General features: G+C 54.7%; 1 protein-coding gene across 3 annotated transcripts; it reads right to left on the bottom strand.

Annotated features, from left to right (window-relative positions):
- Nucleotides 1-1,020: 1,020 nt before the first annotated feature.
- RELA (RELA proto-oncogene, NF-kB subunit) lies at nt 1,021-11,325 on the bottom strand. 3 transcript variants are annotated; one of them, XM_017537438.2, is made up of 11 exons: nt 10,901-11,165; nt 10,254-10,280; nt 10,008-10,159; nt 9,757-9,905; nt 8,217-8,308; nt 7,756-7,887; nt 6,818-6,922; nt 6,389-6,601; nt 3,394-3,474; nt 3,228-3,302; nt 1,021-2,427 (listed from the first exon to the last, which is right to left on the bottom strand). In XM_017537438.2, the coding sequence occupies exons 1-11, from the start codon at nt 10,905-10,907 to the stop codon at nt 1,805-1,807; spliced, it is 1,656 nt and encodes a 551-aa protein (XP_017392927.1). In that variant the 5' UTR covers nt 10,908-11,165; the 3' UTR covers nt 1,021-1,804. The 3 variants fall into 3 exon arrangements, with proteins under 3 accessions (XP_017392927.1, XP_037597522.1, XP_017392928.1); XM_037741594.1 differs by lacking the exon at nt 10,901-11,165 and adding an exon at nt 10,769-10,854; XM_017537439.2 differs by lacking the exon at nt 10,901-11,165 and adding an exon at nt 11,246-11,325 and having other exon boundaries at nt 1,025-2,427.
- Nucleotides 11,326-12,987: the final 1,662 nt, after the last annotated feature.

Here is a 12,987-nt window from a genome sequence, read left to right as displayed (position 1 = left end):
CCCTCCCCGGCCCCGCCTCCCAGGAGCTCCCCAGCAGCTTCGCCTGGGTTCTGACCCGGCTACTGCGAGCCTGGGGTCCGCCCCCTCGCGTGAGAGTTGCGGCGAGGCCCGCCCTCGCTCCAGGCCCCGCCCCTGGCCGCCCACGGAGCCGGAGTCCTGGGGAAGGCTCCAATTCCTCGACGCGGTCCGCCTGTTGTCCCGCAGGCGCCGCCCATTGGAGCCTGCACCCAGGGCCTCTTGTGTTCCCAGGAGAGTCGCTGACTTTTGGGACGCATCCCGCTGAGATAACCCCCCTATCCTCTGCCATCGCCGTCCCGCGACGGTGCGAAGCCCAGAGCAAGACGCCTTCTGCCTCAGCGGGGATTTCCCCCAGCCGCCCGACGCGGCCTCCCGTCGCTGAGGGCTCCTTGTGCGCATGCGCACATGAGAAGGCAGCCCAAGCGGCCACCACTTTTCGCTGCTGCGCTTGCGCTGGGCCAAAGCGGAAGTTTGTCCAGCTGTAGCCCTGTGGGCTGCGGCTGGACCTTTGTTTTGGCTTCCTGAGGCTGTGGATTGATTTCATCGTTCCTCCCAGAACCTAGTATGAAAGCATCGGTAGAGCAGGGTGGATCTTTACCTGGTACCACACATTCCCCAAGAGAAGCACACACTCCCTGGACCACCCAAGGAATTAATTCCAAATTTCCTGGCCCCATCAAATCTTTCCAACATGGTTCTGTTACCTCTGACGCTGCTAGTTCCTCTGCGAGATCCACTTTCATCATCTAACACCTGAAGCTAATGAAGCCTCTTCGAAGACTCCTGAAACTGCTCCATCCCCACAACCAGCGGGCCCCTACTAGGCTCTCAATGTGCTAGGACTCCTGCCTTAGCTGCCTGTTTTCATCCACTGGACGGTAACTCGGGTAAGACTGCCAGAGGACAGTGCACACGTTCACCCAGTTCTCTACCACCAGCATCCAGCCTGATGTGACTAGCAAAGTGTGTGCTCAGTGTTTGTTGAAAAAAAAAGCAAATCTCTAGCTAGCCTGGCAACAGATTTATTAGTTCAGAGTAGAAAGAGCAAGAGTCCACGTGCTTGATTCTTAGGTAAAAACTATACCTCCTGACTGGAGAGCTGCCAGCCTGCTCTCCCTCATTCTCTTAACAACTTGCCCTACTATTAAGGCACTTGAGAAGAGGGGGAGCGGGGAAGTCCCAGACCCAACCCCCTCTGGATCCTAGAGAGCAATTGCTGTTCCACTTGTTTCCTTCGGCCTCAGCCTCGATTGGGCAAGGAAAGAGCTGGCAGAGACCCCTATAGGGCAGGAAGGCCAGCCTTTCAAATGCTGGTGTTAGGCACAGGAACAATGCCAGTGCAACAGAGGGACTGGGAACTGGGGCGTTATTTTGATCATGATGTAATGAATCTATGATGGAAAACACTTGATAAGGCTTTGTGGGCTCAAAGGCCTTAACTCCAGCCTACTCCTCTCTCTAGGAGAGTACTAGAAGCTGGAGGATGGGGGTGGGGGACTCCAGAGATCCCTACAGAGAAGGGAGCTGACCATTAGGATAGGGGAAGAGTTTGAGTTCCCCCAGCTCCCCACTTTCCAGAGAAGTTAATGCTTCTGCTTAAGCACCTCCAAAGAGAGAGAGAGATACAGACATTGCCAATAAGATAAAATGTGCCTCCCCTACCTCCAAGGAAGACATCACTAAAGTTGCGGGCAGTTGGAGCATACCCCACCAGAATCCGTAAGTGCTTTGGGAGGGCTTCAATCCCCTGCAACACAGTGCTCTGGGAAGGGCAGGCGTCACCCCCTTAGGAGCTGATCTGACTCAGCAGGGCTGAGAAGTCCATGTCCGCAATGGAGGAGAAGTCTTCATCCCCTGAAAGGAGGCCGTTAGGGAGCCCTGGGGCCCCCAGTGGAGCAGGAGCTGGGTCAGGGGGCCTCTGGGCCCCTGTCACTAGGCGAGTTATAGACTCCGGGTACTCCATCAGCATGGGCTCAGTTGTGTGTGGGGCCACAGGTAGGCTCTGGTTCATAAGCTGCTGAAACTCCGAGTTGTCGACGGATGCCAGGTCTGTGAACACAGCTGGGTCTGTGCTGTTGCCAAGCAAGGCCCCCAGGTCTTCATCATCAAACTGCAGCTGCAGCAGGGCCTCTGACAGTGTTCCTTCCCCAGCCTGCGTGGGCTTGGGAGCAAGTGGGGCCATAGCCTGAGGAGGGCCTGGGGCTAGGACTGGGACAGGGGCTGGGGCCTGGGCCAGAGCCGATACCATGGGTGGGGCAGGGGCAGGGGCTGGAGCCTGAGGCAGGACTTGGGGAGGGGCTGGGGCCAAGGCTGAGGCCTGGTTTATCTGCTCAGAAGGAAACACCATGGTGGGAAACTCGTCATAGTTGATGGTGCTCAGGGACGACGTAAAGGGATAGGGCTGAGGGGCTGGAGGAGAGAGACAGAAAGGCAAGGGTCAGAGAAAGCCCCAGAGATCCAACCCGTCCTCTATACTCCAGCCCCTCTTGATGGTGCTTAGGCTCAATCTTTCTAGGGAGTCACTGCCAACACCCTACCTCCTTTCTCTTACCCAATCTGACCCCGCCTGTAGGGTCCAGTCCTAGTCACGCCTCCATCCTGGAGTCCTCCCTGACTATTCAAGCCCATGAAGCTCTCCCAGCCTTTTAGAGGAAGGGACACTTTGAGAGATAAGCTGGTCTCCTCAGTTTACAGCTGAAAAACTAAGTCCCAAGAGGCAACAAGCCCATGGAGCACCAAGTGAGTATCGGCTTTAAGTGGACAGTTTGTCAGTCTTTTTTGAGCCCCACACCAGCATATACATCTTGCTAATTTAGAGGTGATTTTTCCCACTAATTCAACTGAGAGATGAGAGCAGAGATTCTGCATTTTTAACTTCTGAATCCCAAGATATCCAATATAGGATTTAAGTGGCACCGTGGTTCCCAGGCTTCAGTGTGCATTAGCATCCTCCCAAAGCCACTGATTCAGTAGGTCTGTAATGGGGCCCAGGAATCTGCATCTCTACTGCTTCTCAAGTGACTCTGATGGAGGTCACCAGACCCCACCCCCTGAGAAACATAGGCCCAAAGGAGAGCTGCCTTCAGGCATCTGCTGCTCAGGTCAGTTCCTCTGCTCATCTCCCTTCCAGAAAGCATTTCAGCCATGGGCTGAACAGGGCTGAACAGAGCTGAACCTGTCGCTCCAGTGGGACAAAAGGAAATCCTTACCTGGCTTGGGGATGGAAGCTGAGCTGCGCGAAGGCACAGCAATGCGCCGGGGTGGAGGCCGGGGGTCGGTAGGTCCTGTAGGGCAAGGGCTGGGTCAGTTCTCAGCCCTGGGGTGTCCCCTCCCTGTCCCCTGCCTTCCTCTCTGGCCTTCCCGGTCCCCTCTCACCACTGAAAGGACTCTTCTTCATGATACTCTTGAAGGTCTCATATGTCCTTTTGCGTTTCTCCTCAATCCGGTGGCGATCATCTGGGAAAGTAAGGGGGAGAAGGGGGCATACTCACTTCAGGTGGGCCCCCAGTGCTCTCAAAGGCCCCCCAGGAAGGCAAGGAGCCGGGCTTTCCCAAGACCCGTTCTCCCAACCTTCTCTGACAGTGAGAAGGGATGTGTGACACTCAGCAGTTGAGAATCCCACAGCTTTTGGAAAAGGCCTCTTGGCTGAATCTGCCCCTCTAAGGCCACATGGTGAGGCCAAGCAGAGGGGCCATGCTCTGGGGAAAGAGGAGCCCTGGGGGGTACCAGCTTCCAGCTCATGCTTCCTGCATTGCTCATGCCTTCCTGCATTGCTCATGTTGTGGCTTACTGCCAGCCTCCAGCCAGGCCTGGAGACAATTTCTTGGCATTCTGAGGCAGTTGAGGCACAACTTATGACTTCAGCAGAGACTCTTATTCTTATCTCTAATGGTATGATAATTTAGTTGGAGCTTTCTGAACTGTTTTTCTCTTGTTTTTTGAGACGGAGTCTCGCTTTATTGCCCAGGCTGACTGCAGTGGCGCAATCTTGGCCCACTGCAACCTACGCCTCCCAGGTTTAAGCAGTTGTCTGGCTCAGCCTCCTAAGTAGCTGGGATTACAGGTGTGTGCCACCATGCCTGGCTAATTTTTGTATTTTTAGTAGAGATGGGGTTTCACCATCTTGGCCAGGCTGATCTTGAACTCCTGACCTCATGATCCACCCTTCTCGGCCTCCCAAAGTGCTGGCTACCATGCCCGGCCTCAGAACTGTTTTTCTAAGTACCCTGGTACTTCAGTAGCACCAAAGCACCTCAATTCCATTAATTCAAAGACAACTTCATCATTTCTCAAAAACTGGGTTCTTTCTCCTATATTCCCTGACCATCCATCTACCCTGTCACCAAAGCTAGAAACCTTGGAATGACTATCTTCTTTTCTTACTCCCCACCACTAACTATGTGCCAGCCTCCCTTCTAGACACTGGGGATGTGGCCATGAGTAAGCACAGAAGGTGTCTGCTCCCAAAAAGTTGGCATCCTAGTGAAAGTGATAGGGACACAACCATGTATACAAACCAGAAAATCTCAAGTGATGGTGCTCCAGGGAAGACACGGTGATATAACAATACCAGAGTGAGGTGAGGACAGTCTAATTTAGAGGTGGTCAGGGAAGGATTGGCATGAGCCACTTGCATGAAAACCTTGGGTCAGGGCTGGGCGTAGTGGTTCACACCAGTAATCCTAGCACTTTGGGAGGCCAAGGCGGGCAGATTCCCTTAGATTGGGAGTTTGAGACCAGCCTGACCAACATGGAGAAACCCCATCTCTACTAAAAATACAAAATTAGCCGGGCGTGGTGGTGCATGCCTGTAGTGCCAGCCACTCGGAGGCTGAGGCAGGAGAGTTACTTGAACACTGGAGGTGGAGGTTACAGTGAGCCAAGATCATGCCACTGCACTCCAGCCTGGGCGACAAGAGCTAAACTCCATCTCAAAAACCAGAAAAACGGCAACAGAAAACCTCGGGCCAGGCATTCCAAGCAGAGGCAACAGCTAGACATAGGTCCTGAGGTGAGACTGAGTTTGGGCCATAAGATGCAAAACAGGCTGGGTACAGTGGCTCACGCCTGTAATCCCAGCACTTTGGGAGACCAAGGTGGGCAGATCACCTGAGGTCAGGAGTTTGAGACCAGCCTGCACAACATGGTGAAACCCTGTCTCTACTAAAAATACAAAATCTAACCAGGCGTGGTGGCGCACGCCTGTAATTCCAGCTACTAGGGAGGCTGAGGCAGGACAATCGCTTGAACCCAGGAAGCAGAGGCTGCAGTGAGCCGAGATGGTGCCATTTCACTCCAGCCTGGGGTGACAAGAGTGAATCTGTCTCAAAAAAAAGAAATGACACAAAACAGCTGAAGGGTAACTGACGGCAGTGGTGGAAATGTGATCTTGGTTCACGAGACATCTTCTCTTCCTGGACTACAGTTGACATCTTCCAGAATGGCCTCCCTGCTTTGAGTCTCTCCATCTCTGATCCTCTACAAGTGGCCTCCTGAGTCCACTTCCAAATCTGCTCCCGTCACCTCTCTGCTTAGAAACCTTCGATGGCTCCCCACTGCCTTCAGGTTGAAACCCTGGATGAGGCCTTCAGCTTAACCAGGCCCTCCTCTCTCTGGGCCTGCTACTGCTCAACATCAGCTCAAATCACAAAGATGCCCCTGAACAGGCTGTGCAGTTGCCAACAGCCAGCCCTTCCCTTCCAGGTGCTGGGTCATGTGCCTGGAGAATGCACTTCTGCGTCTTTCTGCAGCTTCAATGCCAGCTCCTCCATGCAGCGGTCTCCAGCTCCCCGGAGGCCACTGTGCTCCCATGGCTCTCTGCGCATACCTCCATTTCACATGTCATTCTGTGACTTATAGATCTGTTTTGCACATTTGTCTTCCTCAAGTGACTAAGATTCTGAAAGCAGGGAGTATGTCTTATTCATTTTTTGTATTCACAATACCTGGCACAGGCCCTGGTACCAAGTGGGTACTCAAACCTCAACCAAAATGTGGCTGGGCTGTATGGCAGTGACAAGACAATCAGTGTGGTGAAAGGACCCTTGAAACCAGATGGCCTGGGTCCCAACGCTGACTCTGCTACTCACTAGCCACGTGAAGCCAGGCAAGTTGGACACCATCTCCTACCTCAAAAGGCTCATGAGATTAAAATCAGGTAATCCTGGAATAGGGGCAGATGTGTAGTACTAGTTCAATGTCTGAGGTAACATTATTATTAAATGAGGCAAGAAATGGATTCCAATTACCATATAAATCCCAAGCTCTGACTCCGGCTTCCGGCTCTCAACTACAACCCCAGACAAGCAGTCTTGGCCTCTCTCATGAGACACAGCCCAGCTGCCCTGCTGCTGCCACCTCAGCTGTGTACCTGTATCTGGCAGGTACTGGAATTCCATGGGCTCGCTGAGCTCCCGGTCGGAAGGCCGCCGCAGCTGCATGGACACACGCACGGGAGCCTGCAGGCTGGGGTCTGCGTAGGGAGGGGTCCGGAACACAATGGCCACTTGGCGGTGCACATCAGCTTGCGAAAAGGAGCCTCGGGCCTCCCAGCCTGGCCCCGTGAAATACACCTCAATGTCCTCTGCAGGAGATGGGGTGGCAGTGTGGTCAGTATGTCACGCCCTCTACAGTCCCCCCCTCAACTTCTGATACTTGTCTCTTGAGATACATTGCCCCGAGGCCCACCTGAGGCCCCAGGCACAGGAGGAAGTATCCAAAGCCAGTTTCCTGACACTCCCCATCTCTACTCAGCTTCACTCCTTGCTCCCAAGAGCCCACCCTGCCTCCTGATGTGTACCTTTCTGCACCTTGTCACACAGCAGGAAGATCTCATCCCCACCGAGGCAGCTGCCAGAGTTTCGGTTCACTCGGCAGATCTTGAGCTCGGCAGTGTTAGGAGCACCTGAGGCGGAGGGAACAAGGAAGGCGGACCTGAGCCACCAGAGGTCCCTGGGGTGGCCTGCAGGAGATGCAACTTCTCTGCCCAGCCCAGAGTCAAGGTTGCCCAGAGCTTGCCTCCTACATTTTTGCAGCCAAAATCAGACCTTCTTACTGGCTCCACACCCCAACCAATTCAGCCAGTATTTGCCTACTGTGTGCTCAACACTGATCTAAGCAAGGAGAATTCAACCATGTACAAAACCTAACCTCTCTGCTCTCCCGGAGCTTATAATCCAGTGGGCGCCAATCTGGTCATACTCTTTCTCCCCCTGACCCAAGTAATCTTTAAGGCCAGTCCATACCCACCTTGGCAATGAGCCCCTCCCTCCTGACCCCCAGTTATCCTAGTTTCCCATCCTTGGGGCTCCAGAACTGTATTATTTCCATTCATCCTGCTGGTTACTTAATTAAAGACTGCAGCTGATCAGTCAGCCCAGTTCATCTGTGGGTTTCCATCACTGAATCATCATTCTCGAACACTATCTTGTTCCTGGGAGTTCATTTCCTACAGTCATTATCGCAGTTGTGGGCACACCACCTTCTCATCACATGATACTGAAAATATCCATTTCCCATCAGACTCACTCCAGGCTGGAGCTATACCTGAAGGACAGCTCTGGGTCTTCTTTGCCCTCTCTCCCCAGCCAACAAAGAGCTGGGCACAGAAAAGAGGACGGATATGCAAGATGATTGAATGAAGCCAGAGTACCTCTTGCAGGCCACACTCAACCCAACCCCATTCCTCCTTATCCAGACCCACCCCTCTCCCCTTCCTGTGGCTCCCAGGCCACTCACGGTTGTCAAAGATGGGATGAGAGAGGACAGGCGGCAGGCGGAGGGGCCTGCCTGATGGATCCCGCACTGTCACCTGGAAGCAGAGCCGCACAGCGTTCAGGTCATAGTCCCCACGCTGCTCTTCTATGGGAACTGCCAGGAAAACAGGTGATCAGGAGAGCAAGGGAAGGGGGGTTATAGGTGCTATCAGTGGGGACAGGGAGCTGTGCGCTGGAAGGGATGTTGGTGCGTGTGTGCAACACAAGTCCTAGAGAAGGCAGAAGCCAGCACTGCCTCCACTGTAACCCTGAATGTCATGTCCTCTCCTGGGCCTCAGTTTCCCAATGGTAAAGTGGGAGAGTACTGAAAGGGCAGCAAGATTCCATCTTTATTGTGTCTTGGCCAATGAGGGAGAGATGCGGGAAAGGCGGGCTGGGGACGGTGACAGAGGGTAGGGGTGCGGCAGGCAGGTTCACCCTTACCTTGGAAGGGGTTGTTGTTGGTCTGGATGCGCTGATTGATAGCCTGCTCCAGATCTCGCTTCTTCACACACTGGATTCCCAGGTTCTGGAAACTGAACACCCCCACTCATCTGTCTCTTGCAGAGCTGGGACCTTCCTGCCTTGCCCAGCCTGCTCCTTCCTCCCCTGCCCACCCCCAGATCGTCGCTCCATACCTAACCCCCTCCAGTGGCTTCTGACTATGCTGCAATGAACCCTGTCCCTCCCCTCCGTTGACAAGCACCTCTGTGCCCCCGCCCCCGCCCCTGCCAGCCTCCCTGCAGGCTGCCTGCTTACAACCACAGGGGCTTCCTTTCCCTTCTCTAACACAGGACACTCATTCCCACTTCAAGGTCCTTGCACTTGGAATGTTCTTTTTCCTACTTCTCTCCTCCTTCTCACCATTCAAGTCGTAGCTGAGGGAGGCCTTCCCTGACCTCCCAATCTAAACTCATCACACTAGCTCCCCTCACTCCCCGACCCCAGGTTATCCTTTCATCCTATGACCTTGTTTTATTTTCAGCACTGAAATTATTACTCTGACAGTACCTTGTTTACTTATCTGTATATTTATTTATATTTTATTTATTTATGTGTTTTTAGACAGAGTCTCACTCTGTTGCCCAGGCTGGAGTGCAATGGCTCCATTTTGGCTCACTGCAACCTCTGCCTCCCAGGTTCAAGCCAGTCTCCTGCCTCAGCTTCCCAAGTAGCTGGGATTACAGGTGTGCACCACCACACCTGGCTAAGCTTTTGTATTTAGTAGAGCCAGGGTTTCACCATGTTGGTCAGGCTGGTCTCGAACTCCTGATCTCAGATGATCCACCGGCCTCAACCTCCCAAAGTGTTGGGATTACAGGCATGAGCCACCATGCCCAGCTATTTACTTGGGTGTCGCTCTGTCACTCAGACTTCAGTGCTGTGGCGTGCTCACAGCTTGCTGCAGCAATGACCTCCTTGGCTCAGGTGATCCTCCCACCTCAGCCTCCCAAGTAGCTGGGACTATAGGAACATGACACTATACCTAGCTAATTTATTTTTTGTAGAGATAAGGTCTCATTATGTTGCCTTAGCTAGTCTCGAACTCCTAAGCTCAAGAGATCTTCCTACCTTGGTCTCCCAAAGTGCTAGGATTATAGGCATGAGCCACTGTGCCTGGCCTGTATATTTTTTTTATAGCCTGTCTCTGTCAACTGTAATGTCAACTCCAGGGGAGAGTATTGGTTCAATGGTTTTCTTTCTCAAACAAGAGACGTGACTCTGAGGGACTTGTCCTTCCAGCTACAGGGGTCAGGGATTCAGAAGTGATTAGGGACCCATCCCTATTCCCTAGAGCTCCTGTCTGCTAGAGTAGAGTACAAATGATAATTTCTAAACAAAGGGAGTTTACTTGCAGAACTGAGTCAGAGCAAGCAGTGAGGAATTCTGTCCTGTGTCCAGAAAGGAGTAACACTGTAGCGTCTACTTCACAGCCCGCCTCCTGTCCCTTCAGGCTGGGCCTCCTAGACTGCAGGGAGCTCACCTGTGGATGCAGCGGTCCGGGCAGAGCTCAGCCTCATAGAAGCCATCCCGGCAGTCTTTTCCTACAAGCTCATGGGGGTGAGGCCGGTGAGGAGGGTCCTTGGTGACCAGGGAGATGCGTACTGTCCCTGGCCCTGTGTAGCCATTGATCTGTCCAAAGTACAAAGAAGCCCAGACATCCAAACCTGACTCCCAAACACAGAGGGCTGGGGTTCAGAGTCCCTACCCCGCACTCCCCGGTGCAGTGCTGACCTTGATGGTGGGGTGCGTCTTGGTGGTATCTGTGCTCCTCTCGCCTGGGATGCTGCCCGCGGAGCGCCCCTCACACTTGTAGCGGAAGCGCATGCCCCGCTGCTTGGGCTGCTCGATGATCTCCACATAGGGGCCAGAGGCCTGGGCTGGCTCTGCCAGGGGACACCGCAGATCCATTAGGTGGCTGCCGCCGCTGCCCTACCCCAGGGAGCACTTCCCCGACCACCCACCGCGGAGGCCACTTACCTGCCGGGAAGATGAGGGGGAACAGTTCTGAAAGGTGAGGGAGATCAGGGTCAGCACACACCCACTGCCCAACCTCACCAGGGGGAATCTGCTCCCCACGGAGAAGAGAAGCCAGGCTCCCTCCCAGGGGAACAGAGTCAGGGACCCGTTCCCTAGAACCGGCGGTGAAACTAAAGGGTTGGGGGAAGGAACCAGAAACACCTGCTTCTTGAAAGAAAACGGGGTAAGGAATCCTTCCGCTCCCGAGGACAACTGAATCAGGGCCTGTTGTACTTTCATAAGGAAAACTGGGGGAGGGCACGCCCCACCTCCGTCCAGAGAGGAAACTGAATCAGATGCGTTCTTCCCTAACAGGGAAACGAAGCCAGAGCTGCCCCCATGGACAGTGAGGGGGGAAACTGAGTCAAGGCTCCCTCCGCTCCCCCACCCAGGGAGGATACTGAGTTAAGGCCCTCCCCTCCACCCAGAGGGGAAACTGAGTCAGACCCCTCCCCGCTTGCCCCGCCCCGAGCCACCATCCAGCAGGCAGGCCGCTCCCTGCGCAGCGCCCATCGGCGCAGGAAGGGGTGGAAAGCGGCGCGGGGGCTCCCGCCACAGCCCCGGCGGCCCCGGCGCAGCCACCCCGCGGGGTCAGAGGGCGACCTCACCGTCCATGGCCGGGGTCCCGGGGGCGGGGCCGGGGTCGCAGCTGGGCCCGCGGCGGGCGCTACAGCCTAGCCATTCGCCAGAGGCGGAAATGCGCCGCGCGCGCCCGCGGTCGCGTCACTGCCAGGAATCCGGCTGCGCCTGCGCGCTATACGGCCGCGGCCCAGCGCAGGGGCCGAGAGCAAGTGCGCGCCGCGCGGAGGACGCAGAGGCGGCGCGCACAGCCGCCGCCGGGGGCCGGGGCCAAGTGCGCGCCTCGCCAGGGACGAAGAGACTGGGGCTGCCGGCTGCTCTGCTAGTTTCCGAGTCCCGGCCCCACCTGGAGGGCGTGCCCGTCGATTACTCACTTTATTTTTAGGGGATTTCGGGGCCCCCTCCCGCCAATCGGCGGAGTTTGGTGATGTCACTCTGGGCTGGGTCTACAGCTAAGCCACGGCTGCTGGGCTGCGGCCACCCGCCCCGCGCAGGGAAAGGCCAGGCTTGGCCTTCTGCGCCCGCAAAGGCCGGGTGGTTGAACTTTACGCGGGTTTCCTGATCGCTAAAGGCGCCTTTTGGTGGTGACTGTCTCAGAAGCACGTTAAAATGTCCTAGCCACCCCAATCTAGATGCGGCGTTGGGGAAGGGGAGCGGCCGGGCCTCCTCGCCTGACAGTGTATCGACTAGCTCTGCAGAGCCTGCAGCCCGGATGCGACGACCGAGGCCCTCCCGCCGGCGAGCCGGCCGAGGGCTCGTCCTTCTCACTCTAAAGCGTCAGCTTACGATGCAGCCGAATTGCCGGCCCTCAGCGACTGTGGGAGCAGGAGGAGCCCGGGGATAAACCCCGGAGCTTCGTCTCCGCAGTTTGGCGCTTGTCTCAGAAGGTCCGGGACCCCCAGGGGACACTTGAAGCAGCAGAGTCAAGACGCCCCCGCCCACGTCTGCGTTTGCCCTGGATCTCCAGCTAGGGCTGACTACTAATTCTGTCATGTGACCCCCACAGTGCGGGTATCACCCCCAAGACCAAGCCGCGTCCGTGTGGGGGCTGGGGCTGGCGAACCCCCACCCCACGCCTCCTCCCCGAAGGAGGATGCTCCACTGCAGGGGGCGGAGTCTTCTCCAGATGGAGAAAGACTTTATTTTTTCTCTGAATTCGTCTTAAATTAGGAAATCATGTGGGAATTGGAAAAGATTGGAAATTCTGACTTGTTTCCCAGGCTCTGAAGAAACAGGAAGAGAAAAGTGAAAATAGAGTTAGCACCCCGCCCACTCATTTCTGTTTCTCCAGTGGCTGGCCCTGATTAGAAAAGTGTTTACTTTTGTTAGGAGGCGGGGGAGGCAGACTTCAGGTGGCAGAATGGATTAATCAAAATCTTTGGTTAATGAGATAAAATTATCATTGAATCTTGCATGGATCCTTTTCTTAAAATTCATGTATATTTATAACCTTTAAATTAATGCTATAAACACCCGTGTACCCACTGCATAACTCAAGGGGCCACCACCATCCAGAATTCTGTATTGTATTGTATGGTATTGTATTTATTTTTTTTTGAGACAAGGTCTAGCTCTGTCACCCAGGCTGGAGTGCAGTGGCACGATCTCGGCTTACTGCAGCCTCGACCTCCTAGGCTCAAGCAATCCTCCCACTTCATCCTCCTGCATAGCTGGGACTACAGTAGCACACTACCACCACACCTGGCTACGTTTTCGAATTTTTTGTAGAGACGTGGTTTCACCTTGTCCAGGCTGGTCTTGAGCTCCTGAGCTCAACTATTCTCCCACTTTGGCCTCCCAAAGGGCTGAGCCATCGTCTGGGTCAGAATTCTGTATTTTACTTACTTATTTATTTATATATTTATTATATCCAGAGATAGGTCTTGCTGTGTTGCCCAGGCTGGTCTCAAACTCCTGGGCTCAAGCGATCCTCCCACCTCAGTCTCCCAAACTGCTGGTATTACAGGCATAAGCCACCACGCCTGGCCCAGAATTCTGTTTTGTTTTGTTTTGTTTTTGAGTCGGAGTTTCGCTCTTGTTACCCAGGCTGGAGTGCAATGGCGCGATCTCGGCTCACCGCAACCTCTGCCTCCCAGGTTCAGGCAATTCTCCTGCC

This window comes from Cebus imitator, unplaced genomic scaffold (assembly GCF_001604975.1).
Source record: "Cebus imitator isolate Cc_AM_T3 unplaced genomic scaffold, Cebus_imitator-1.0 Scaffold102, whole genome shotgun sequence".
Taxonomy (NCBI): Eukaryota; Metazoa; Chordata; class Mammalia; order Primates; family Cebidae; genus Cebus; species Cebus imitator.
The sequence above is the reverse complement of the archived record's forward strand: the minus strand, read 5'-3'. Positions and strand labels throughout refer to the sequence as shown.

Excerpts from the sequence above, each read along its gene's own strand:
- RELA (XM_037741594.1), bottom strand. The coding sequence starts at position 10,805 with ATGGGCGCTGCGCAGGGAGCGGCCTGCCTGCTGGATG. Across the intron at positions 9,906-10,007 it reads AGACGCACCCCACCATCAAG|ATCAATGGCTACACAGGGCC; the intron begins GTCAGCACTGCA and ends TACTTTGGACAG. Across the intron at positions 7,888-8,216 it reads CAACAACAACCCCTTCCAAG|TTCCCATAGAAGAGCAGCGT; the intron begins GTAAGGGTGAAC and ends TTTTCCTGGCAG.